The 24992-nt window shown below is 41.1% G+C and overlaps 1 protein-coding gene and 1 long non-coding RNA gene across 3 annotated transcripts in view; one reads left to right on the top strand and one right to left on the bottom strand.

The window, feature by feature from the left end:
• Positions 1-3506, top strand: part of LOC137849595 (uncharacterized) — an 18343-nt gene extending 14837 nt beyond the window's left edge. The window contains exon 2 of the long non-coding RNA XR_011091982.1: positions 1318-3506. This is a non-coding gene — a long non-coding RNA (uncharacterized lncRNA). The remainder of the gene's footprint in view (positions 1-1317) is intronic.
• Positions 2886-24992, bottom strand: SLC38A4 (solute carrier family 38 member 4). 2 transcript variants are annotated; one of them, XM_068669349.1, is made up of 16 exons: positions 24837-24992; positions 20543-20773; positions 19870-19960; positions 18635-18750; positions 15587-15660; positions 15370-15462; positions 13672-13753; positions 13494-13576; positions 13341-13399; positions 12682-12960; positions 12484-12563; positions 11303-11403; positions 10216-10340; positions 7745-7889; positions 7015-7112; positions 2886-5536 (listed from the first exon to the last, which is right to left on the bottom strand). In XM_068669349.1, the coding sequence occupies exons 2-16, from the start codon at positions 20659-20661 to the stop codon at positions 5435-5437; spliced, it is 1647 nt and encodes a 548-aa protein (XP_068525450.1). In that variant the 5' UTR covers positions 20662-20773; positions 24837-24992; the 3' UTR covers positions 2886-5434. The 2 variants fall into 2 exon arrangements, with proteins under 2 accessions (XP_068525450.1, XP_068525452.1); XM_068669351.1 differs by lacking the exon at positions 24837-24992 and adding an exon at positions 22267-22733.

Below are 24992 nucleotides of genomic sequence, written 5' to 3'. Positions count from 1 at the left end.
GGCTGCCACAAGGCTTCTCCTGAGAAGGAGTCTGGACCCTACTTCTGGGAATAGCCAGCTAAGTAATAAATTATATGTGGACAGCCTGTTGTTTAGGACAGGGTAACTTTCCCAAGCCTTCAGACACACGTGCCAGGAGAGGTGCATGCTGTACGTAAAGATGAATGAATGCTGCAAACACTTTCCATTTGAGCACGTGGCATTTGAAGCATCTGTCTCAGAGTGTCCCAGAGAGCTCTGGCCAAGCAAATGTCCCATTATATTTAGTTTTGCTTCTGCTGGGAGATAAACACCTTCTGGTTTATTGTTAGTAACAGAACAAGGTCTCCAGGATGCTATATTTGTTTCCAAGCTATTTGCCACTTTACGATGCATTGGGTTTAGCACTTAGCTCACCACATCAGCAGGGGGATTTAGCCTCTGTCTGACGCAGCTCCTCGTGGTGCCCCGCTGACGAAGACGGCTGCCCTGCAGCCCTCCGAGTGCCACCGGGTCAGGCCGTGGCAGCTGGCCGTGTTTGTGGGCTTGCTGCAGGGCCTCAGCACGTGGCGGGTGCATGCTGGTGGTGGCTGTGTTGTCACTGCCCTCCTCTGAGCCACTGGAGGCAGCAGGGCAGCAACACTTTGCAGGTTTAGTGCTTCTGAGAGTAGTTAGCACTGTTTTACTGTGTTTTTTTTTTTTTTTTTTTTTTTTTTTTTTTTTTTAATGTCTGAAATGACGAGCTGGAGACAATATTTTTATCTGCAAACACCAACCCAGGAAGGTTGCTTAATCCAGCTGTGGAACAGGAGATTACTTGAGACACCTTCCAGCTTTATTTCTTTTATGAAAAGTCTTTTTCATCCAGGTTTAGAACAAGCTTGTAAAGCATTTGCAATAAGTGATGATTAAATTAACTAAAAGCAGCTTCTGTTCTCCAGATTTTCACACAGAATCACACAGAATCACACAGAATCACACAGAATTTTCTAGGTTGGAAGAGACCTCAAGATCATCGAGTCCAACCTCTGACCTAAAACTAACAGTCCCCACTAAACCATATCCCTAAGCTCTACATCTAAACGTCTTTTGAAGACTTCCAGGGATGGTGACTCCACCACCTCCCTGGGCAGCCCGTTCCAATGCCTCACAACCCTTTCAGTAAAGAAATTCTTCCTAACATCTAACCTAAAACTCCCCTGGCGTAACTTTAGCCCATTCCCCCTCGTCCTGTCACCAGGCACATGGGAGAACAGGCCAACCCCCACCTCGCTACAGCCTCCTTTAATGTACTTATACAGAGCATTTTCTTTTTTTTTTCTTTTTTTTTTTTTTCAGGATGCTACTGGACACCACCACGTACTGAGGACATGTTGAAGGGATCATCGGAGCAGCACTGAGGCCAAGCTCCATGGCAGGAATGCCAAGCTGCCACCCACAGCTCACCATGAACCCCTAGCCAAAGCACCCAGGCTGGGAGCTGCTACCCTCAATGGAAAACCGGGCAGGTTTCCACTTGGGTCTGCCTGGGCTGCACCACAATTTTGTTGCAAGAGCACATTTTTGGGAAAACTTCCATTGAAATTTTAAGACAAACGAATGGAAAATTTCCATCTCTACCACTGACTAGACCTCTTAGCGTGTAGTTGCTGACTAGGTCTAATGACTATTATGTCAGCCATTGAGAACTAGCCGAGCATGCCAAGGTTTACTGAAAATTAACACCAGAGCCAGCTGCTTTGTGGCTTATCTAGTTCTGCTGACCTTCTTTCAGATAAATGTTGTTTAACATCATCTTTGATTACTTATGGACTAGAGAGGACTTTGCCCTCTAATGAGTGTCCCTTGTTCTGCTTCTTTCCAAATCCCAAACTGATATATTTATTGATAATTTCTGTTTTTTTTTTTTTTTCTTTTTTTTCTTTCTATATCATTCCTGACATTCTTATCATGTCCATTGAGTGACACAGCTCTATGTCTGCTAGAATCCCTAATACATTTTTTATTTTTTCTTCTTGAAGGCGTGCTTTTTTCCTTTTCTCTAACTCCCCTCATTCACTTGCCTTAAATTTATCATGTTTAATTACACAGACTCCTGACGCAAGAAATTTTCAGCTCACAAAACATGAAGACAGAGCAAAGGAGAATTAAAAGATGTGTAACCACAGGGAGAAGATCCAGGAGGGCTTCATGTCCCAGACCAGCAGCAGGGCAGACAGAGGTGGCAACATGGACTCCAGGCTGATGGTGCAGGAGGGGAGGTGAGAAGATGCTGAGGGCAGCCCTTGGATGCAACATTGGTAACATTCATGCTGTGGCAATTTAACAAGTTTTTGGGTCTACAGTGCCCCCTGGCTTGTGTGCAGGCTGTGAGTGAGGGCTAGGGGGCACGGGGAATGTGGTTCTCATATGAGCTCATTGGTGCTAGTTAGACCCATATATTTTGGGCTACGATTATACACCAGACAACTATGTAACAGCAGGAAAACCTACAGCTGCAGCGATAGGAAACATTAATACAGAGCGCTACCATCTGGTGCGCGCTCCCAGCAGCGGCTATACTTAGCTGCTGTGCTGCGTATCCCGGCTAATCCCCTGCTCTGAAGTGTGACACATTCAGTGTTGTGCAGATAACCTCACTTTTAATTCCAGCCATTCTCTACCCGGTGATGTCTGTGCAGCTCCATGAATAGATACAAAACAGGGTACGTAACAGGGTTACTATATGAAGGGGCTGCCATATCTGCTCTCTTGCTCATCTGCAGATTGGTGGATACACAATTTCCTCTCCTAAAAGGGAACACAGGTTTACTGATGCTCGTGTTCAGGCTACCAGATTGTCTCTGCTTGATTTCCAAAATATTCCTTCTCTTGCTATCCTAAAACAGAAGGAAAAAGATCTGCAGTCCTTGAAAAAATTCATTTATTGTACATTAGTGGATGGTTTTGTAATAAAAGTCCTCATTGTCAACATGACAGAACAAACAAGAAACTCCAACATCCACCATTCTCAGCAGTGCTAACAAGTTACTGTGCAACACCAGCCTTACTCCCACCACGAGCAGCAGCTGCATATTGCTGTGAGCAGCACATGTTAACTGCAATATCTGACATTTTGCAGACTTTCTACCATTAACTTGGACACCAATAGCTTTGTGCCATGGAAAGGTAGTGACTTGTGCCATTGTCCCATACTCTTTCTGTTACTTTTCTTGAGGTCATATATATTTTAGGTGAGATACATGAATTTCTCAGCTTCTACACACAGCTGCAGACTACATGTACTGTACTTTTGCTCTGAAATGAAAATGCAGTTACAATTCAGTCCTTCCATACACATAACTCAGTAACTCCAAGAGGAAGAGAGGTGTGTGGGTGTATTGCTATAACTCTAGTCCACTTTATATGTCTCCTCAGAAATAAAGCTACATTCCTGGTATTAGTCTGCTTAAAATAGAAAAAAGTGTTATTGGAACCTTTTTTTTTTTTTTTCTTTTCTTTTTTTTTTTCTTTCAAAAATGCAAAACCAGACAGCATTCCCAAGGAAGCGTGCCCCAGTGTATTAAGGATACAGTACTCAAGTGAACATAAGAGAGTGCTCAAAAAGACAGCACTTGGCAGGGAACATATCTCTGGTACACTTTTCTAGTCAATTTGTGTGTGTACTCACATTTAGGTACATGAACACATAGACACACAGAGTGGATTTTGTGTGAAACTGACAAGTGGGCAGAGACATTTTTTGTGTGCTCTTTGGCTTTCGGCATTCACATGTGCATGCAACAGATTTCTAAGTTGGATAATGCAAACTCCAATAGCAGGAGCCTGGATTTGTGTAAGCATGTTAAACCCATCGCACCTTCCCACTTGTTCCCTCTGCTATGAAGCTTGTGTCACCTCTCTGACTATTCTTCCTTGGAGAAAAATAGTATGAAGTGTATATGTAGAGTGGGTACCCCACAGCACAGACAAAATTGCAGTCTGGAGGGTACTGAGTGCTAATTAAACATCCTTATAACATGGAGCTTCACATTTTTTTTCTCTCTTGCACAGCTGCATAGCATGATACTCTTGAGATTATCAGTAATTTCTTTTCCTTCGCATGCTGTTGCTTAATTATGCATGCTGTTGGATGCTGGCATATCCATAGCCAAGCTGAGATACAGCAACAGAGTGAGTTACCCAAATTTGTGTTTTACAGTGGTAATACAGAACTTTGATGCACATATTAAAAATTCTCAGGAGGAAAACATCTTGCAATTTATTGTAACATAAGTAGTAAACATCTGAATTTGTTTTTACACAGGTAATGGCTGGGGTTTGCAACACGTATATTTCAAACACAACTGAATAAAGCCGAACCTTTTACAAACCCACCAATCTAGAATGTTTTCTTCAAAATGATATTAAATGTGTGGCTATGAAAACAGTGATGTGTAAAAAAAATCAAAAATCATGTACCATAGGGTAACATTTTTATAACTGGAGGAAAACAAAGGATTATATACATAAATACACATATTTATATATATAGCAAATTACAGTTTCCTGCACTGAACGTTTATCAAATAGACAAGTACTGAACAATACTGGATAGGGTGCTTTGCCACACCTTGTGGTCTCCTTAAATTCCTGTGAGAATGGAAGACAAGTTTCTATGGACGATTCAACTTGTTCAGTGATGCAATCTCACACAAGAATAAAAAAAAAATATTAAAGAAAACCAAAAAATCCACTCCAGAAGTGCCTGACGTTTCCAACACAGGCGTCTTTCATGGCAAAACACAAATGCTCAGCTGTTCTTCAAGCACTTGCCCCAGCACAGGGGCTCCTGTGCAAGAGAACTTTATCATCACGTGCAGCCATCACGTGCTGAGGGTGACAAATTTGGGCAACATATCTGATGCTCAGCTTTTTCCACGGTGCTTTGGCAAGCTGTGCCAAAGCTGTCACCTTTCAGATAGACTGATCAGTGGAGAGCAGTCACCTTTCTGATCCCCTACAGAAACGGTACCCTTTATCTTGGAGCTGGGCAGCTGCTCCTATGTGCTTTGGGTACAAAACAAGGCACCAGCTGGTTTTCTGGCTAATTGCCTTTTCAGTGCTCTAGGAACTGTGGTTATTAATGTAACGGGAGAGGTCAAAAAGAGCGGGACCAAACTACTGTTGAGGACTATATACACAGTTACTCTTATTTGGGTTTTGAAAATAGAAAGCATCCACACCACACATTTCATTTAACCTGGCCAGAAATGCTAAGCTCAGGTTCCTAATGCATAAATAAGTCCTTAGTGACAAGGATGACGCAGACTCCATTGGGTTCTAGTGACCTTACCAGAAACTGTCTTCAGAATATTGCAGTTACTAGCTAGGAATAACAGTCCCATTCAGGTGTCCTTTGGAGCACACAATAAAAACATTGAGGGTATAAAAAACACTTGGTTGTCTCCACAGGTTAGTGATGTCTGGAACTTGGGGGGTTGTAAATCCAGTCCATTACAATGAGAGTCATACTCACAATCATGAAGATTATGCCAACTATAAGAAAAATTAGAGCCTGTAATTGGAAAATAAAATTGTATTAGTGAAGAAAGTGACTGAGCAGATGATGGTTCACAGACATTGAAATCACATTTATATAATGTCCAGGGCCTGAATTTGGGTTTTTCTCTGGGACTAAACATAAGTAATACCATACAGGGCTATGTGCATCAAGTTAATTATATGTAAAATTTCAGTCTAAAAAGGCTGGACTTTACAAGAGCAAATTTAAGGAATGAAAACAAAACAAAACAAAACTCCCACAGTTTTGTTAATGTGAATGATAACACAAAATATAACTGATTAACTTTTTTTTTTTAATTTAAAAATTGACTAATTTTCAGTGAATGTTCATTGTTTCTGCTACCAAGAACAGCTTGAATTAATCTTTTTCGTCCTTATTAGACAAACAGGTAAGCCCATCTCTTTTCTCTGAAGGCATTTCTGTGTGTATTAAAATGATCCAGATGCTTACTTTTCCCCTTTTCCTCAGTGGGGCTTTAGCTTACCCTAATCTGTCCACACTTAACAATATTCTGCATCGCAACACAAAGATGAATATTGTGTGTGGTCTTAGTGCAGGGTATGAAATTCTAGATGTGCCTAGCACAGAAACACAAAGAATGAACAAAATGGCATGAACAAATATTCAAAGTCTCTCTCTAATGATAGTTCTTGCAAAAGTTGTCTTCAGAGATCATTTTATGATAATAAATCTTTCCTTTATACTTTCATTATGTACCAATAGAAATTCTTCCATCCCAATTAATTTGCTTTTTGTGAATGTATATACAGATGTACATATGTACTGTTTACATAATGTGCATGCATATACATTTCACCAATATCTTTTCTGAGTAATTTTTCAAAGGACATGTCCTCAGTGATATTGTTAAGTGTGCAGATGACTATTAATGTGAGCATTAATGCAAAGATAAAAGGTACTGTTGCAGCAGTCCAGCGTGACAAAAACACATGCTGCGTATAAATGATAGACATTCATATGTATCTCCTGTAGGTACGTGAATCTATCCCAGTGGAGAACTGACATCTCTCTATCACTGCATTATCTCTGCAGTACAACCTCCTTCTTAACCTTGACCTCAGATCTTCCTGTTAATCCACAGCTGGCCTTCCAGCACCAACCAACAGCTCCTTATGCACTGTTTAGGTATTATTTATACAAGTGCAGGTGTTAACTAGAGCTGACTGGATTAACTAAATGCCTTTTTCTAGTGATAAAAGACACACTTTAAACTAGACCCTTACTGAAGTTTACTTATCACTAGCAGTGGAGCCCTAAACTCTTTGGTTCGTGTACCCTGGCTCTCCCTGCTACTGTGAACAACGTTGCCCGACCTGTGTTTTGTGTGATCCCTGGCCATTTAAGATCAACTGCCAGATGTTGCAGGTCAAAGCTCTAGAATTTGTGTCCAGAGAAAAGCACACACACTCCTATCATCCTTCTTTTGCAATTGCTGCCAGCATCCTTACCCCAATCTTCTGGGGAGAGCTCAGGGACTCCTTCTTAACGAGCCGCAGGTAGAAGGCTGAGGGGAGGATGAAAATCAGCATGGTGGCAGAAGAAGCACCTGGAAGAGAAAGTGGAGCTGAGTACCGTGGTGTGATGCACAGCTGGCATGGTGCATCTGCAAGGTGCAACAGGACGTGGGGCATTTGTACAGAGCTCTCCTGTGGTCACCCATGACCTCCAGAACTTCTATTCCAGGATGCAAAAGAGTTTGCTCTCTGGTTGGGGAATAATTTCAGTGGGGTTAATGGGGTCTGATTTGGGACATTTTCTTTGGAGTCCTACGGTTCCCTTCTTCTGCTGAGGCCCATCCTCAAGGGCAGCATAGAGATGTCCAAGCACTTATTTGAGTACTCAAATAAGAGGCTGAAGAAGTAGGCACTCACTGCCTGTGATGTAGATGTCCACATGTGAGCTGGCCAAGTGGGGACAAACCATTTTTTATCAGTTTTTATACTGGGTTTATTGAATTCCTTGATTTTCATGCAAGTTAGCAACAAAGGTGGATATCATTCAGCTTTGCCTGTCAGCTGTTTGGGAATTCCTATGTCCCTTTTAACTGATACAAAATCAAATCTGCATTTTTTTTTATTCCACTCTAAGACCCAAATGGAGATTGTCATTCAGTCCACAAATGCAAATATGTTGTGGAAAGGATAAGCACAGTAAACAAAACGTATTTATGAAACCTACCGATAAATCCAAAGATGTCTTTAATAGTTGGGACGAAAATCACCAGCAGGTTATTAAAAGCAAGAATTACTGCTGCAATCAGAAAATGTCTTATCCAGCTGAATGGCCTTTTGGGAAACAGCAATGCACTGATAGATGAACGGATCTGTAAGATGAAAACCATCAGGGAAAGCAGTTAACAACAGTTAATTTATCTTTGCTGTTTTAATGACCTATGCTGGTTACTTTTGCTGTGAGAAATTCTGACCAAAGAAATGTGTTTTCAGTCTTTGACTCCCTTTATATAAATCTCTCTTTGGTGTAGGTCTTTGAGAACTGGGTTCACAGTTTAGTGCAGAAACTCAAATATTTGCAGTGTAGAAGAAAGACAAGTAAATAGGGTGTAAAATCAGGGAGATGAAATCTGCTCAACTGAAAGATGCTGGTATCAGCAAAAGAAAAAAACAAAACACACACACAAAACCAAACCAATCCAAAACAAACACACACACATACACACACACACAAACAAACAAAAAAAAAAAAAGGAAGCCCCCGCTATGAATACTAATCATCAGGCAAAAAATACATGGATGAAATATGAGTTGCTGTCTTCCAGAACCTGATCCCTCTGAAAATCCCACAAGAGTTCTGCAATTTACTTTTGTGAGAGAAAGAGCAATCTTTTGTTTTACTTACATTAAGTATACAAATATACATATGAATATATGTATATGTAAAAACATCTCTTGCAATGTCATTTGGAAATTATATATATAAAATTATATATGTATGTATAAAAGCTGTTGCAGAGGATCCTTTTTGCTTCACTTTCTCACACAAGAAAGAGGTTTTTCTTCATGAGATGGAAAGTAGGAAAAAGGTCAGCTGCAAATCCCTTTGGTGTCAAGAGATAGTCTTACTCTGAAGTACTGAAGCTTAGAAGACTTGGAAGGTAGAAGTTGAAAAAAAGTGTGCTTACACCGGAAAAAACCCTCAAAACTAACTTATTTTTAGTTGTTTTAAAACAAAGCAGTTTCTGTATGAGTTTGGCAACTCAGTAAGTGTATGGAGTTCTGTCAGACTTGGAGCCTGTCATTTGGAAACGTGGAATGAATTTTGCACGTTATATTTTTCAGGTTGGTGTAACAACATGTTATGGAGAAGAAGGCAGATTGCAAAACTTTTGTCTGGTTCCTCAGTTGGTATAAAACTGTATCACCCCACTGAAGAGTCACTGCCTGCATTCTTGTTCACTTGCTGTCAGCATCCTCTGCGTTATTTCTGCTGTGATGTTATCCATAAAATGAAGCTATCAGACTGAAATTTTACAGTCAGTAATGTTTTTTACAGTGACTAATTGTACACAGACCTATATTTATTTATTTATTTTGATAGCAATACAATTTTTTTTGGGGGGGGGGGAGGGGGGAGGCTGGCTGTCCTGATGGGCCATACAAAGTTGTCTAATATACTAGTTTTAAAGAAAATGACATTTTCTCTGGGCTTTGATATTTTCTCTCTCTCTCTCTTTTTTTTTTTTTTTTTTAATAGAACAATTAGTGCTGTGGTATATAAATGCTAAGCCTTTGTACACTATTTGGATATAAAAATAATTATGCAGAGAGCTAAAAATGAAAAATACTGCATCTGACAGATAGAGGCTTTTGCAATGCTTAGCTTGTTTTCCCATGAATAGTGCTCAGCTAGCTAAGACAAATTTAAGCACTTAAGTCATTGGCTTAAACGTGACATCTGGGGAAGAGCGTCAGAGCTCTCTTAGCTAGATGTACTGATTGCTGTGGGTACTTTAGACCAGGACATATTTTGTTTTGCAGGCAAGCTTGAGTGGTGATCACTGCTGTTAAGTATTTGCCAGCGAGCCTGGAAGAAATACATATGCAGAGCTTGTGTTTGCATCCGGGACAGTGGATTATCTCTTAGCAGACACTAACATCAGACCATGATGAAGATCAACAGGAACCTTACTGCAGCGTGGTGCTGGGCTGGTGTCTGCCCCACCAAATGGGGTGCCAGTCCCCCAGAACTCACTGGCTAGCACTATTTTCTCCCTGGCAGCTGGGGGAAGGCACGGAGAGTCATGGTCTGAGCTGTGTGCACCCTTGTGAGTTTGGGTGCTGTGGTAGGTGCATATGTCTGTATTAGGAAATCTTATAGGTGGTTTGACTACATACCCAGTCCTCAGTATGCACACTGCTGCTCTGTTAAATATAGCACAGGGAGAGCCAAGGCGGTCGTTGCTGATTTATTTGTGATTTATTTATAAAGACTGATTTATTTCAGTCTTTCAAAGTTTGCAACCCTAGCTGCCAAAGGTTCTTGCTTCGGGCAAGCTACGTGTGAGAAAACTGACCCTGCCAAATCAACACTCAGGCCTGCTTTTCTTTAATGTTAGTTAACCTATCCTAAGTACCCACAGTTAGTGTGTATGGGCTGTGCCCAATTTCAGCTCCAGGAGCTCTGTTACTCACAGGGAAAAGGACAAGGGGCACAGTCAGGGTGACAGCCACCAGCACTGCGAGGCGAACAGACAGAAGGAGAGTGTCGAAGGTGTACACCTTGGTGTACGTATGAAGTAGCTCATCTTCAACTTCTCCTACAAAAAGGAAACAGAGAGGAGTTGAGTGCCTTAAGCAGTATCTGCACATGAAAAAGGGAAACCTTTGTCCTGCAGCCCAACAAGATTAGCTCTGGCCCAGCTGCTGCCATCAGATCCATGTTACAGGCTGGGCACGAAAGAGGAATTTTCCCAGCATGTCTGATGCAAGTCCATCATTCAGAGGCGATGAGGGTAACACAGCTGTGAGGTGATGCTTTTGTATTCCAGCATCTCAAATGATTTTCTCAAAGTCATTAGGTTGGTGTGGAACCTGAGGCAAAAATAATTTCTCTGTTACGAAACAGAAAACAACCAAGTGAACTGGGAACAGATCCCTGGACCTCCACCCAAGTGTCCCAGCCCTCTCACCACAGCAGTGTGGTGCAGGTTGTGCTGTGTCATTCACATCTGTGCCGTAACAGAGGAACTAACAAGGTAAAAAGAGGTGCTGTTTGCATAAACTGGTGTGCTAATATAGGGGCTACTCTGTTTACTTACCGGTTAGTCCTGCTCATCCTTATTTTCTTTACACTAGAATGGTTTGCACCTGTTTTTCAGCACAGGTGAGGCTGAATTAGTGGCGTCAGAGCCTGGGTGGGTAGCTCTTAACAGTGTCATGTAAAGCTGTTGAACATTAGAGTATTTTTGGTTTTGCCACTCCTGGACTTTGCAAGAGCCAGGTTTAAAGCAGCTTTCTGTCTGAGTTCACAAAACCAACTGCTCCTACTGCTAGGTAGCCCTGGGACTCAGGGTGGGTGAGGAGCTTGTGGCCTGACAGCTGGATAAGTCTCACCAGTTATGCAGGAGGTTACAAACAGCACATTATTTCTGGGTAATGCTTGTGCATGAATCCAGGCCCACAGAAAACACATGAACACTTGAGCCTACATGTGGTAAATCCATCTTGCCAGATTCAAAATGGGAGGGAAAATTCTGGAGAGAACAGGGTTTTGACCTACCATAGAAGGTAAGATATCCAAAGAGACCAGCCAGAAGATACATGATGAGCATGCCGGTGATGGAGATGTTTGAGACATTCTGCATCCGCTTTCGGGAGCGACTAGGAGAGAAAGGGTAACAGTGCTGTTCTTACAAAGCCTCTATTTGCACAAGTACTCTGAGGAGCAGTAAGTTCATAGCAACTATGTGAGTTATACAGATCCCCTGAAGCTTCACAGCTTTGTGCAGAACAGCACAAAAATTAAATTTTCAACAGAAAGTTTCAATAGAAACTTCACTTCTACTATTTACTTGGTGACAACATGTAGATGAGCCACACCATTATTTCTGTGTCAATCTCAAATGATGTATTTTAAATAAAAAATGGAGTGTCTACAATTACAGGGCTGGTAACAATATTGAGACAAGAACTTTCAGCCAGCTTTGTATGAACATGCCCTTATATTTACAGAGAACTGTTCTGTAGGTTCAAGAACCTCCTGCAGGTCAAATCCTTTCTTTAGAGATCCCTTGGTTAAAGGGATCCATTCAGCTTATGGTGCCTGAGAGCAAATTCCAAGTCATCAGAAAATGTTTACTTCTGAGGTTGAACATATTAAAATAAGAGGCAATGGGTCTTGGTCTCCTTGAGTTTTGCAGCACAACCTCCTGTAAGGTAATTCTTGTTTCTGGACAAGTGCATTTTCTTAGCCCTTCCCAACTGTCAGCTCTGTGCTAGTTTAAGCAAATGTGTCTGATTTTTGATATATAATCATCAAAACAGGCCAGGTTAAGAGTCTATATAAGACACCCACACCAATGGCATCCCAGGAAACTTTAAAAGTAAGCAACAGCTGACCCAGGCACAGAACTGATTAAGATATTTTTAGAACCCAGAATTCTCTGTTTCAGCACTGTCTGTTGTGCAGTCAAATTCCCCAATATATCTCATGTCATTCAAAGGACTGTCCAGACTCCTTCTTTCCTAAGTAAATATCGATCAACATGTCTCTCTGAACAGCGGCTCTTTGTCACCGGTATCTGACTATTAGGTGAAAGCAAAGCCGATATCTGTTTACTATGGCACACAATAAATCATTATTGGGTGGGTGTCTACACACCAGCAATCAAGGCAGAACAGGTAGAAAGTGATCTCTGTTATGGGTAACTGGAAGGATGGGACAAAATTTAAGAACCTTACTCTTTCAGTTCACTGTATATTGGTAGCACCTCAGGGTGGCATACGAATGCAAATGCCAGGATGGGTATTGCATAGGCAGTCTGTAAAATAAAGCTCCCATTAGTAAGAACGGTCACTGCTGTATCTCTGACTTTTGGCAGGCAGCAGTTTAGCTGTGGTATGAATGGCAGAAGACAAATTCTACAGGATCTCTCTTACCCGTGAGTTGAAGACAAAGTATTTGGGCTGACACAAGTCGTTACTGTCGCTGTGTGCTTCATATTCTACACCACTTCTGGGGGAGGTATCTCTTGGCTCCTCAAGACCTGGCATGTGCCCAGCTGTGTTGTCCATCATGAAATTCACACCAGAGCTGAATGACTCATTTGGTAACATGATCAGGTGCATCGGCACTGTGTGATTGGTGGCTGTCCAGTTTTCAACCCCGTGCGCCATGATGGGGAGAGGACAAGGTATTTGGGATTTCTTGAAGATTACCTACAAAAGAGTAGACAATGTCATCAGAAGAGTACTATCATAAGAGATTACATTTATACCCATGATAAGCCAACAAGAATAAAAATAGACACGCAGAAGTGAGAGGAGAAAGAGAGGAGGCAAGAAACAAACTATTATCACTTCTGCTTCTCCTACGAGTATTTATTGTTACTCTAGTTCTGTCACTGCCCTGCTTTATATTTCATCCTTTTAAGTGTTGCTTTTTAGGCTGATTTTTTAAATCTGGTTTTGTTCAGCACTAGGTTTGTTGATTAGATTCACTTGCAGGTGCTACTCTAACATCCACAATAAATTGTTATGGTAAGAGATTTAGCAGTGTTGCACAATTGGTTAGAGACAAGTCCTGAGCGGTAACCTACCACACTGACAAAGAAAACCATACAGGTCAGCGAAAAACCACTCGTATAACCAAGATAACCTGTGAAGCAAGAAAAAATATGCAGTTCAGCAGCATATAAATTCACAATCCTAACAGAAACAAGAAAAGAGGTTAAATGGGAAATTAACCTTACCTAAGGTTTTTAGAAGGGAGAGGGGAAGAATAACCCCAACTGTTACAAGTATAACGAGGTAGTTCCCATTTAGGTACCATTCTCTGAAGAGAGAGAATTAAAAACAAAAACAATAATTACCATTGACACTGAAGTGAAAAATTGTCATCTAAAGGTCTGGTTGGACAAAGGTACTTACCCAGAATTCTCCTCGAGTTTCATAAATGCTCTGATCACTTCAGGAAGTTCATATTTAATAATAAAGAGGTAGCTTGACATTGCTGAAAAACAAGCAAACACCTTCAGGGGAAACAGTATAATTCCAACAAAATAATTTGTTTTTAAAAACATTGGTGCTATATGAAAAGCATACAGTTTCAATAAGTCAGTTTTTGCTAAAATGGAGAAATGAGTTTTGTTCAAATAGTGTAAATAAAGAAAAGGTATGTTCTCTTGATATTGTTCTTTGATAAACAAGTCCTGAATGACATCTAGCATTTAGCCTTAGAATACAATAGCCATTACTCAACTAAAAACATATTCTAGTCAGCGTTATGAAATGTACACTCTCAAAGTTTTCTTTTGCTTTTCTGCTCTGTTTTTCCAGTGGACATCATCCATCTACTTTTTTTGTAGTGACTTTGGTTGTCAGTTCCTCAAAACCAATTTGTCTCTCTTGTGCCCTCTATTTCTAACTTCTTCCTTCCAGTACTCTACTCCATATATCTAAAAAGCTAGTTTTCAATATTCACGGTGGAAGGGTCGACTTCTATATATCTCATTGAAATCTACTTGCAAAAGACATGATTTTTAAAGTTATCTTATATTGGCCACAGAGAGTTCTTTGGACACCTATGGATCAACCTGGACAGTAAGTTGAAAACCACTGGACTACAGGAACAGCTATTCCTCTCTCTCAGGGAAACATTCTTCCTTTAGTTCAACCACATTTAATATCCAGGCTTGGGGAAGGAAAGGAAGACCATGGAATAAGCGCTTTTATGAACACAATCAAAAAAATCACAATCAAAAAGTGTTTCAATACAGAAGAGATATGAACCACATCTGTCTGGGTAGCAAATATGCTCCAAAACAACAGTAGAAATTTGTTACTAAAGATTTGCGAAACATTCCAAGTTCCATGACAGAGACTAGAAAAAATATATGTTTCATGGACTAATAATGCATCATTAGTCAATGATAATATTTATAGTGATAATCACAGAATCATCTAGGTTAGAAGAGACCTCCAAGATTACCAAGTCCAACCTCTAGTGCAATAATAATGCAGCTTCTGTCAACTACCTCTCCTGAAGAAATCTGGAAAAAATGTACAAACTCCCCTAAGCTTTCTAATACAGTGTTCTCCAGTATCCTAAGAGGTTTCTCCCTGGGTAGTAAAAGGAAATAAGCTTTGGTGCTTGAGCATGCAGTCCTATGCCTGCTACTTATGCCTGCAAGTAGATTGTCTCCGTTCTGAGAGGACGGAGGTTGCTTGATAGATACTTCACAGGAATTATCCTTGTGGATGAATACTTTCAATGATCATTCTAAACCACCCAACATCTTGGAGAGATCACAGTCTAGATGTGTTTTCAAGCAGAGAATTTAGTTGGCAAATGAATTACTGAAGAGCTTTTCTTCTCTGGAGAAGTCAGTACCATGGGCTTCTCCTTTTATGTGGGATTCATCTTTTCTGACTTGAGGAAGATGTCTTGTCTGAGCCATGGTCAATGAAGAGAAATGGCCAAGCCATCCTTATGAAAAGGATAATGCATATTGTACCCTTCTCATCTCTGATTCTGTTTAGTCAGAGAGAGGAGAGAAAGTACTTGTGCTCTGTAGAAAAGCACTGGAAGGTAGAAAACCTTTTTTTCTAAATACTTCTTACCCTTACCTCCAATATTCTGCATTGTAACCGAAATGAAAACACCACACTTCCCAGGCCATCCAAATGCCTTTTCCCCCAGTTTTTCATATATTAATGAGCCTGAAAAAATAATAAAAAATAAAAATAAACATGGGCCACTACATTGGGTACTCTTGATGAATTGCATTCCAAGGTAAAAAAACGTGCATGTGACTTCTGGTCAGTCACAACCAGATCTTCATACCTCCTTCTTTTGATGTCTTCAGTAAGAGGTGGATGGAGTAGAGTGACAGTATTGCTACACAGAGCAGCAGAATTCTGCAAGGCAAAGCAGAAATTGGAATCCCGTTTAAGACATCAGAAACACTCAGTTAATTTGAATGTATGCTTGTTCTCAAATTTTTACATCTTAGTAAGACTCAACTAAAATAAAGAGATCTCTGTGCAAGAGTCAGGTCTTTGGTCTCTTACTAGCTCATTGACCTCTCCTTTAAATCTCTCTCCTAATGCAGATTTAAACAAACAAACAAACAAATAAACAAACAAAAACACAAGCAAACAATAAACCAACCAACCAAAAAAAACTAGCAAATCCAGAACTGTGTGACAACTTCACTGTCAATTTATGCCTAGACTTCTGCCATTTTACCAAGTAATCATGAAGTTGTAGAGCTTAGCTTTAAATGTACACTTTGCAAATTACATAAGAAATCTTCCATGGTGCTAAAAAGTGTCATGACACTGGAAAACCTGCTTTTGGAGAGTTTGCAGCATTCTCTTCCAGCCTAGTTTACTTAAAGGTATTGGTGCCTCCCTTCATCAATTCTGATTACTGACATATTCCTTCTACACAACATTGCACACTAAGTGATTTCAGCTATCATCCTCTCACAAAATACTGGCAAAAATCATAGCTTTATATGACATTTTCAGGGCACAATAATGTGGGCAGCATATCTTATTACCGCAACCATCTTGATGTCAGCCTGTGCAAATGTTGGGCAGAAGGGGATGTGATGACATGACAGAGCTAGGAAATACTTACTCTACTGATGTCCGCTACTCCATGGCTGAACAGGAGGTTGTGCCTACACCTTCTATTCAACTGAATGCAAGGTTTGGTATAAATATGGGAGACACTGATAACTAAGTTTGTAAATGAGTTATAGTCTAAGAGGAGACATAGGTGTAGGGGTCAGGTGATGGTCTCCAGACCATGTTTCTTTCTCCAAGAGAGACAGTCAATGCTACAGACTTCATGTGAGTAGGGTTGTCTCTCATGCTGTGGGTGCATGCTGTACAGAAAGGGGTGATCATGTCTGAGGCTGCAGTGTATCCTTCCAGGATGGCATCTTTCTCAATGGCACCCATGCAGCTGCTATGCAGAGACATGGTCTCTAAGTCCTGACACACGGGGTGCAGCTATAGTAAACTAAAGCCTACCTGGTGACACTTTCTGAATACTGCCAGGCAGCAGAGACATTCTGGTGTGTGGCCCATGCCAATGGAAACCTTCCCCATGGCAGAGGAGGATGTAATGGGAGCTGCTGGGGAGCTTCTGAGTTTTAGAAGCCCTCTTCTTGGCTTTACTGTGTAGAAAATCTTCCAGCATGAGAGTAGTTGGGCAATATGAGAACCATAAATTAACTGCTGCCAACATAGTCTAAATTAGAATTAATGTACGTCAGCTTCTATTTAGTAGATGGAATTTTTCTGTCCCACTGACACGAACGTCATGATCTGACAGAGGAAACTCTGGCAAGGGGATGCATGCCATGGGGGTAACAATATCCCTACAGAGTTCTACAATTTAAATAAAACTCCTTCCTCCACCAGAAGGGAGAATGTTCTCATGCACAAAGTATGGAAGTAGAACAGAAAAGAAAATGAGCTGCAGGGTGGAGACATCCTTTGTTTTTACTATATAAGACTCCATAGGGTTGCTGTAGCATTTCTGCAGAGTTGCCAGCAGAGCACTTCTTTAGCACTGCCAGCAGAGCTAATGTCATTAGGTTCACATCCGACTTTTTTTCAGTCACTCTTGTGAATGAACAGAGCCCAAAGAATAAAAATATTACAAAGGTAATTTTTTTTTTTTTTTTTTCCTTCTCTCCCCAACAAAGCTTGATGTATCAGTTTTCTTTCCAGCTATAATTTATGGTATATCGGTTAGCACGAGCGCTCAGACAAAGTTGGGGGAAAAAATCCTACATTTTCCAGACTCTAATGCAGTCACTTGTAGAAGTATGTTCCATTTTGTATTTGTAAATCCTATATCTAAATTATTCAAGTGCAGGTGCTGGGAAGTACTTACCCAGGAGAGTGGCAGCATTTGCATCTACAATTAATTTTCAGTTATAGATTCTACTGGAAAAAAACAGGAGGTGTTTCTTAGCAACTGGCAGCAACGTGTAGCATTTCAAATGCTGTTGCTGTTCTAGTTAAACAACCTCCAGAAGAAAGAAGACGCACAGAGGTAGCCATACAACCTGATTTAGAGGCTTGTTAAGAGTTCAGCAATGCACAACAATGGCCTATTGTCATATGGTACTGTCATACTGCATTCCAGCCTAAAAGGGGGATTAAAATTAAGGGCCCCAGTTAAGATTAAAAATGATTATTAAAACAAAACTAAACCAAACCCACAAACCTTTTGTAGTCTCATTTGACAGGGTTAGCCATAGATTAAAGAACTTCACAAGAATATCTATTACTGTCTATCAAAACCCATTCTGTATAGACACTGTGTGTCAGCCACATACCTCTGCAGTCATCTGTGCACACCAAGTACAAATAGACTGGGGGAGCGGCACCAAATCTGAAGAAATCTGTGCATGCCTTTGCATTCAAAGCCTACTGCCACTTCAGACTTGTATCAAATATTCTTCTCCCATTTCTACACAGTGATTGGATAGATAGGATGATGTAAATATATACTTCATGTGTGATTTATTGCCTTTGTGGAATTCCCATAATGAACCAGCAAGATTGCTGTTGTTATTTTGGGACCAATATACTGCTCTGCCTCTCTATTTTTTTTTTAGACTACACAGCATTAATGGACAGTTGCGTTCCTGAAACAAAACAGGGCTAAAGAAAAACAAAAACGGTTTGTCAGCAGTGGATGGCTCCTTGCAGGGCAGCTAAAATGTTTTCATTATAGAAGGTCTTACAAAACATTTCAGCTAACAAAACATGGCTCTTAAGCTTAACTTACCTCTCTATCCGCCCCAAGAAAAATAACTTGACCTCACTGCTTATATTCTATTCACTTTTCTCTCTATGTACTTACACAAAAAGGATAATTCCTGTGTTGGCCATGGCATAGGACAGCCCTAAGATGCCACTGCCCATAATGGCATTGCTGAGGTTGAACGAAGACATGCCAAAGGAAGCTCTGCCCCGGTGCTGTAGGGAACAAAAAGAGACATTACAACTAACTTGCATTTTATTGAGCGCAGTGGGCTAATTGTCCTCACTGCTGTTTTTCCCTCTATTGATCTCTTGATCCTTAGAGGAGGAGCCTTGTGAAGGCAACAGTCTGCTGAGGTGAGATAGCCACAGCTGTCTGACTGCTGGCCAGCCTCTATAGAAACACATGCTGCTATCTAATAGATTTCCCAGTTACTGTTTTGACAAGTTCAGATGATTTACTTAAAAAGCAATACAGCCATTTCCTGAGTTTTTCTCCAACTAAGATGTATTACTTTCTCTATGGAGCTAAAAATGTGTCAGGGAGCAGGGTGGAGTGCGAAGGAGGAAGGTCTGCGTGGCTCAGGTGGGGGGAAGGACAGTGGAGAGGATAAAAAACAGGAGGCAGGAGATGGTGTGTGAGGGAGTCACACCCGCTGCCAAGTGGGAAGGGATGCGGGAATCTGGCTCTTAATTTTAACTTGCAGTTACAAAGAATATTCTTTTCTTTAACTGGATGGGTTTATTTGAACAATCCTAATAAAATATGTAACATGACCAGTAACATAATTCCTTTCTTTGTCATCAACTTCAGGATAACTTTGAATAATGTTGAGCACAGATAACCACAAACACACCCCAGAAACCTTTGCTGTCTTGCCATTTTCCTGTGGAGTTGCCTACAGAGATGGAGGAACACTGCGCCTGTCGTGTTCAGCACTGCAAAGCTGAACACGAGTGTCCCGTCTTTCAAGGAAGGCAGCTGGGTGTAGTTTCCCTTACACGGATGCTGGAAACAAGCAGTACAAAAGCTAGGGCCCACCTCTAACTAGAAATGGACAGCCCCAACCCATGCAGGACATCTTGGGTTGTCCTACTGAGTCTGAGTGTGAGCTGAGGAATTTTTCTGATTGCTTGGGAAGGGAAGACCCAGCTTTACTTGCAAGACAACAGAAAGAGATTTCTGTGCTAACTGTTAGAAAATGTGTTTACTCTTCCAAAGCCAAGATTATGCTGATCAAGCTCCAGAGTAACTTCGTTTATTGAAACTTTTGGAAAATGATTCAGGTCAATATGATTTAATTGTAATTACCCTTAAAAATGAATAAAACTTACATATTCTTCATTATAGTCTTCCAATTTCTTTTTATCCAGATATCCATTTGTAAGGAACTTCTGACTTTCTGCATCATCACTAGCAAATGGACTGAACAAAAAGAAAAATACAAAAACATTAGATAAGGCTTATGACACTTGTTCTATTCAATCATTGCTTTTGGTCATTAGATGAAACTTTCCTTTGGCATTGCAACGTATATTTAGAGGTCCTCCAGAAAAAAACAAACAAACAAAAACCACACTTTTTTTCTCTTGTTGTCCTCTATCCCATGCCCTGGCCAGGGCTGCCCCTCTCCTGAATGGCTGCAGCACAGCGGGAATGTGCTCAGCTCGCAGTGCATTGCGTGCATATCAATTTACACGTTGATTTGTGTGGCTGGGGTGGCTGGGAGTTGCAAAGTGAGTGCTCAGGGTTGGGAGCCTGCAAAGGTCACTTCAGGCAGTGGCCTGCACAGGACACCCTGGGCTGCCCCTGCTCTGCTGGGCACCGCATCTGTCGAGTGCAGAGCGGGGAGGCTTGGTGCAGTTGGAAAGTGCTAGCTAAACAATCACACTAATTTCAGCATATTACCTCGGAAACGTTTTGAGTCCCAGATGCCATTAGTGAAGCTCGTTTTTCAATTACTGTTTTTTAGCCTTAACAGAAGAGCCTTCCCATTTAAACGCTTACCTACTAATTGCAGCCTTTTCTGAATCAACCAGCTCCGTGTAGTTGTCTTCGAGGCTTTCCCCGCTGTTGCTCTGATCGTCGAGCTCGATGTTGACTTTTTGCAGCTCCATGCGATCCATTAGAGTGGTCAGCGCTTTCCAGCACACACACTCGCTCCTTCAGGGTAAACAGCACTGCAGCGCTTGCCTGCTGGTTCTCCCTACCATGGGGGGGCTGCCAGAACACTCTGTTCTGCAAACAACACACAACAGGACTCATTACAGTTTTCCTCAAATTAGATAAACGAGTGTGAAGCATTGGCTTTGTGTTTGTTCTCTGTAACAGCATTAGGAGAGGAGGCTGTTGCAGGCTGGGAAAATTCTGGGCAAGCATAATGTTCCTTTATGTGCCAGCACTTAGCCCCTCTGTCTCCCTTGAAATTGTGGAGAGGGCAGTGGCCAATAGATGCACAGTGGATGCCCAACATCTGGCAACATTACAGAAACAGAAGAAAATAGTTACTGGAATTGCTGTTTTTGCATTGCAAGTGATAGCTATGCAGAAGCTGTCACTGTTAGAAATGAACGGAGTATATCAGGGTTTCACTACCATTGCTTCCAAACATAAATACACTTTAGGGAAACTCTTAGTGTTTTGAATCATTTGTTATAAGATTAATATTGTCAGTTTTAAATGTCTTGAGGATTTGTCCCCTTTGCTGGGTTCTGTCTGAGAAGGCGACTATGTCTGCATGATTTACTTTGATAATGAGGAGGTGCAGTTCTGATATAGCAGCTTCTGTTCTTCAGAATATCTGTGTCTAATCCTTACCTGTCCCACAGCTGGGAGATCTGTCTCACACAGGGTTTTAAACAGGTATAAGATTCATGATCTTTACCTTTGTCATAAAAATTCCAGCTTTTAAAATTCATATGAATAAATGCTCAGCTCTCTCTATGAATTGAAGGAAAATGTCCAAATCAAAGTTACAAAAAGGACTTCACCCCCAAGATTTCAGCTCTTGTTAGTTTCATCTTCTGAGAAATTTACATTCAATTGCTCATTCCCACATTCAGGAGGAAAACATTCTGCAAGAAACTTTGCAGTTTTACAATACTCTTCCCTTCCTCAAGATACTCCTTGAGGCACCTTGCATCTCCATTTCACAGCTGGGGAGACAATGGAACACAGCAGGGAGGGGAGCGAGCAGAGATCAGGTAGCATTGTAATTGCTGGCACAGCTGGGGCCAGCCCTGCAGCCTCCTGGCACTTCACCTGCTGCCTCACAGTCAGGCACACTGGCTGGATCCATTACCTTTTTCACAAATATCACATGCTAATACAGACCAATGCTTCATAACAACATCAGAAAACATTGCAACTAATAATTTCCATGTCTGGCCCTTTGTAGCATTAAACTTGAATTTAAATTATTGAATAGCGCTTTTCCTGGTTTTGCATTTGTGCACGTGTAAGTCCTCTCTTGAGGACCAGACCTTCACTAGCTTCTGCTGCTGATCACATGCTGTCCTTAAGAGCATCTACAAATGTATTTGTAGTGACAAAATGTTAGAATGCATGGGCTTAAAATGTAAACACAAACTTTAAATACCAGTCCTGGAGGCTAAAACCAACCCTGGGCCAGAAATTTAAGTCAGCTTCCTTACTTCTCTCTAAAACCATCCACCCAGACCAGACAACCGAAAAGGAAAAGCAATATCAGAATGCATTAGGAGATTTCCTACCAGAGGACGCGGCTCTGTTTACTCCTTTCTGCTGCCACTCGGGGAGTGCGAGCGAGGGCGATGAGCGCCCGTGGCAGCAGGGCAGGCTCACGTTCCAGCGACCCGGGGATTCTGCCCAGTCGGGGTATGAATAACACCAGGAGACTAACAAAATTAAAAAAAAAACAACTCCAGACCCTCCCAGCTGTGGCTTCATTCACTGAACTGTCTTCAAACGCAGACGCTGCCCTGTCCAGGGAACAGAGTCCTTCCAGCTCCTGAGGCTTATTTTTAATCTAATGTGTAAAAGTCAAGCAGGCACATCTGCCTGCTCTTAGCCCTGCTCTGATGAAATGCACGCTACCAAGTGCTCATTGGAGAAATGTCTTTTCCAGGAGCGGCAGTCCAAAATATACACATCTTCAAAGAGTTGGGAAACAGAAAAAATAAGCCAAAAAAGTTTCCAGGAGTTAAGTTACACAGAGGTTAGACTGAGCAAGAATTCTGTACAGCACAGCTAACACAGCTTGGAAAGGGGAGCAAAACTTGACCAGAAATATGCGTTACAGTGTAAGAATCATTTGGACATTGTCCTGTCAAACATTTACACAATGAGTAATCTGATTTACAGGCGTCATCACAAGAGGCTATGGAACTACTGCATAAAGCAGTGATTTTCAATATACTTTTTTTTTTTTTTTTTTAATTTGTGAATTCCTAAAAGTCTTCCAGTGAAGGTGCAAACACTTGGGTGGCAAAATTAAGTCTATCGAGTACACAGCCACTTGCAGTTGTCACTTTTTAGAGAGCAGTTGGTAGAGCTCCAAGGGTCTGCACAGCTATGAGCTGAAAGCCATTGGCATAAATGTGGGCAGGATGAGACCTATCAAACAGACTCAGCACTAGGTTTGAATCCTGCTAATAACTTTGACATTAACTACAACCAAGAGTGTCTTTGATCTTCAGCAGGACTTGGCAGAGCCTTCTCTTAGTCAGTGGAAATCCATTTCCTGATGCTCCCAGCATTGCAAAAGACCCACAAAACTGAAGGGTTTGGGAGGATGTTGAGGTCTAATGTGCCAGTAACATGTGCCCCCCATGTACTTAGAAGGGACAAGCAAAGCAAGGGGGAACCACTACCACCCCTCTGCATGACCACACAGCCCTTGTGTTGCTGTTCTACCTGCGAGACGTTATTTAGGAGCTGGGGGATGTGCTAGCTGGCTATGTTGAGAAGAAAATCCTGGCTGCAGCAGCATGCTGCTCCCAGCCCAAGCTCCCTGCAAGGGCTGGTAGATGGGCATGTGCCAGTGCCAGGGACAGGGCCAGGGCAAGCACAGCACAACATGGCCACCAAGGCCAGTCAGGCCTGTGCCCTGCCAGAACACAACTCCTCCCATGAGGTGATTTTCAGGTAAGCCAAAGGTCTGCTTTAGCTCCCCAGTGGTTTAATGCTTTCTGCTTCAGAATTGTGAATTTGGCACCTAAAACCCATTGCAGAAACCTAAACCCATCAAAATCTACCCAGCTTTGTCTCACTTCAGAATAATTTTGTAAGTTTGAAAGGAAGCAAAAATCTCTCTACTTCTTTTTCTTTCAGTTAAAAAAATGTTAGTCTTTGGTTATATGCAAGAAAAATCTCTTAGCTCTATGTTATTCCTTAAACTTGGCTTTCAATATGGTGATGCATTTGCTGCTTCCTATGGCATTCTTCTAAACAGAAAAAAATTTCTGAAAGTATTGCATTAAAATGGAAATACTGGTTGCAAAAGAGATTAGCCTATTATTAGAGGAAAGTTATTCCTTCTTATACAACTATTTTTCTGTTCAAATACAGGGTACAATTCTGCTTTGTTATTAAATAATGGTTTTCATAAACGACTCAGAAAATGATGATGATTTTTTTTTTTTGGCGTCTGATAGCACAATGTTATTGATTTCCATCTGGTCTGCTGTTAGAACATTTAGAGAAGGGACAACCACCAGGCAAATCGTGCCAGGTCACAGATATGACTAACAGCATTTTTGTGGGTTTTGCAGTATCAAGATTTGTAAGCTCCACCATGGTATCTGATTTAGCAGACTTTGCCAGATTCTTCATCTTCATGACAGAGAGTTTGCAATGTTACTGTCTGCACAGCTATTTAAAAATGAAATAAGTGTTATCACTGTGAAATAAACAATTAAAATGCAAAGCCCATTTCCACAAATTCATTTATTTACTGGAATATTAGCCAAGTAAATCAAGAGCCTTGAAGTCAGCCAAAGGCTCCAAAGGAAAGTGAGCATTTATTTCTTAATTGTCTGGTCAATTTCAAACAACTCCTGCAACTTCTCTGGTTGCTTACATTTTGTTTGTCCATATATATAAAAAAGAAAAATACAATGAAAAGACTAAATTTAATTCCTGAAGAAATTCCAAACATACTTGCCAACATAAACAACTATGTCAGTAAATCTTAAGGAGCCCATCCTTCAAATTACACTTAAATTTACATATTAATTGCATTTTTAATTCTCAGTTTTTGAAGATGTGGACAGTGTCTAAAATACATTGATTATGCATTGTAAAGGAAAAGTTTTAAGTTTACCTCTGAGCCAAGCTGGTTCTCTTGCTTGCTGCCTAAGCAGGTTCTGTCTTTTAGGATTTGCACCTGTAATGAAAAGTTTGCTCATGTGCAACCTAGAGCAGTTGGACAGTGATTTAAAGACAAATGGGAGTGTATCAGATGAGCCAATCAACATCT

Source organism: Anas acuta, chromosome 1, assembly GCF_963932015.1.
Source record: "Anas acuta chromosome 1, bAnaAcu1.1, whole genome shotgun sequence".
NCBI classification, from domain to species: Eukaryota; Metazoa; Chordata; class Aves; order Anseriformes; family Anatidae; genus Anas; species Anas acuta.
The sequence above is the reverse complement of the archived record's forward strand: the minus strand, read 5'-3'. Positions and strand labels throughout refer to the sequence as shown.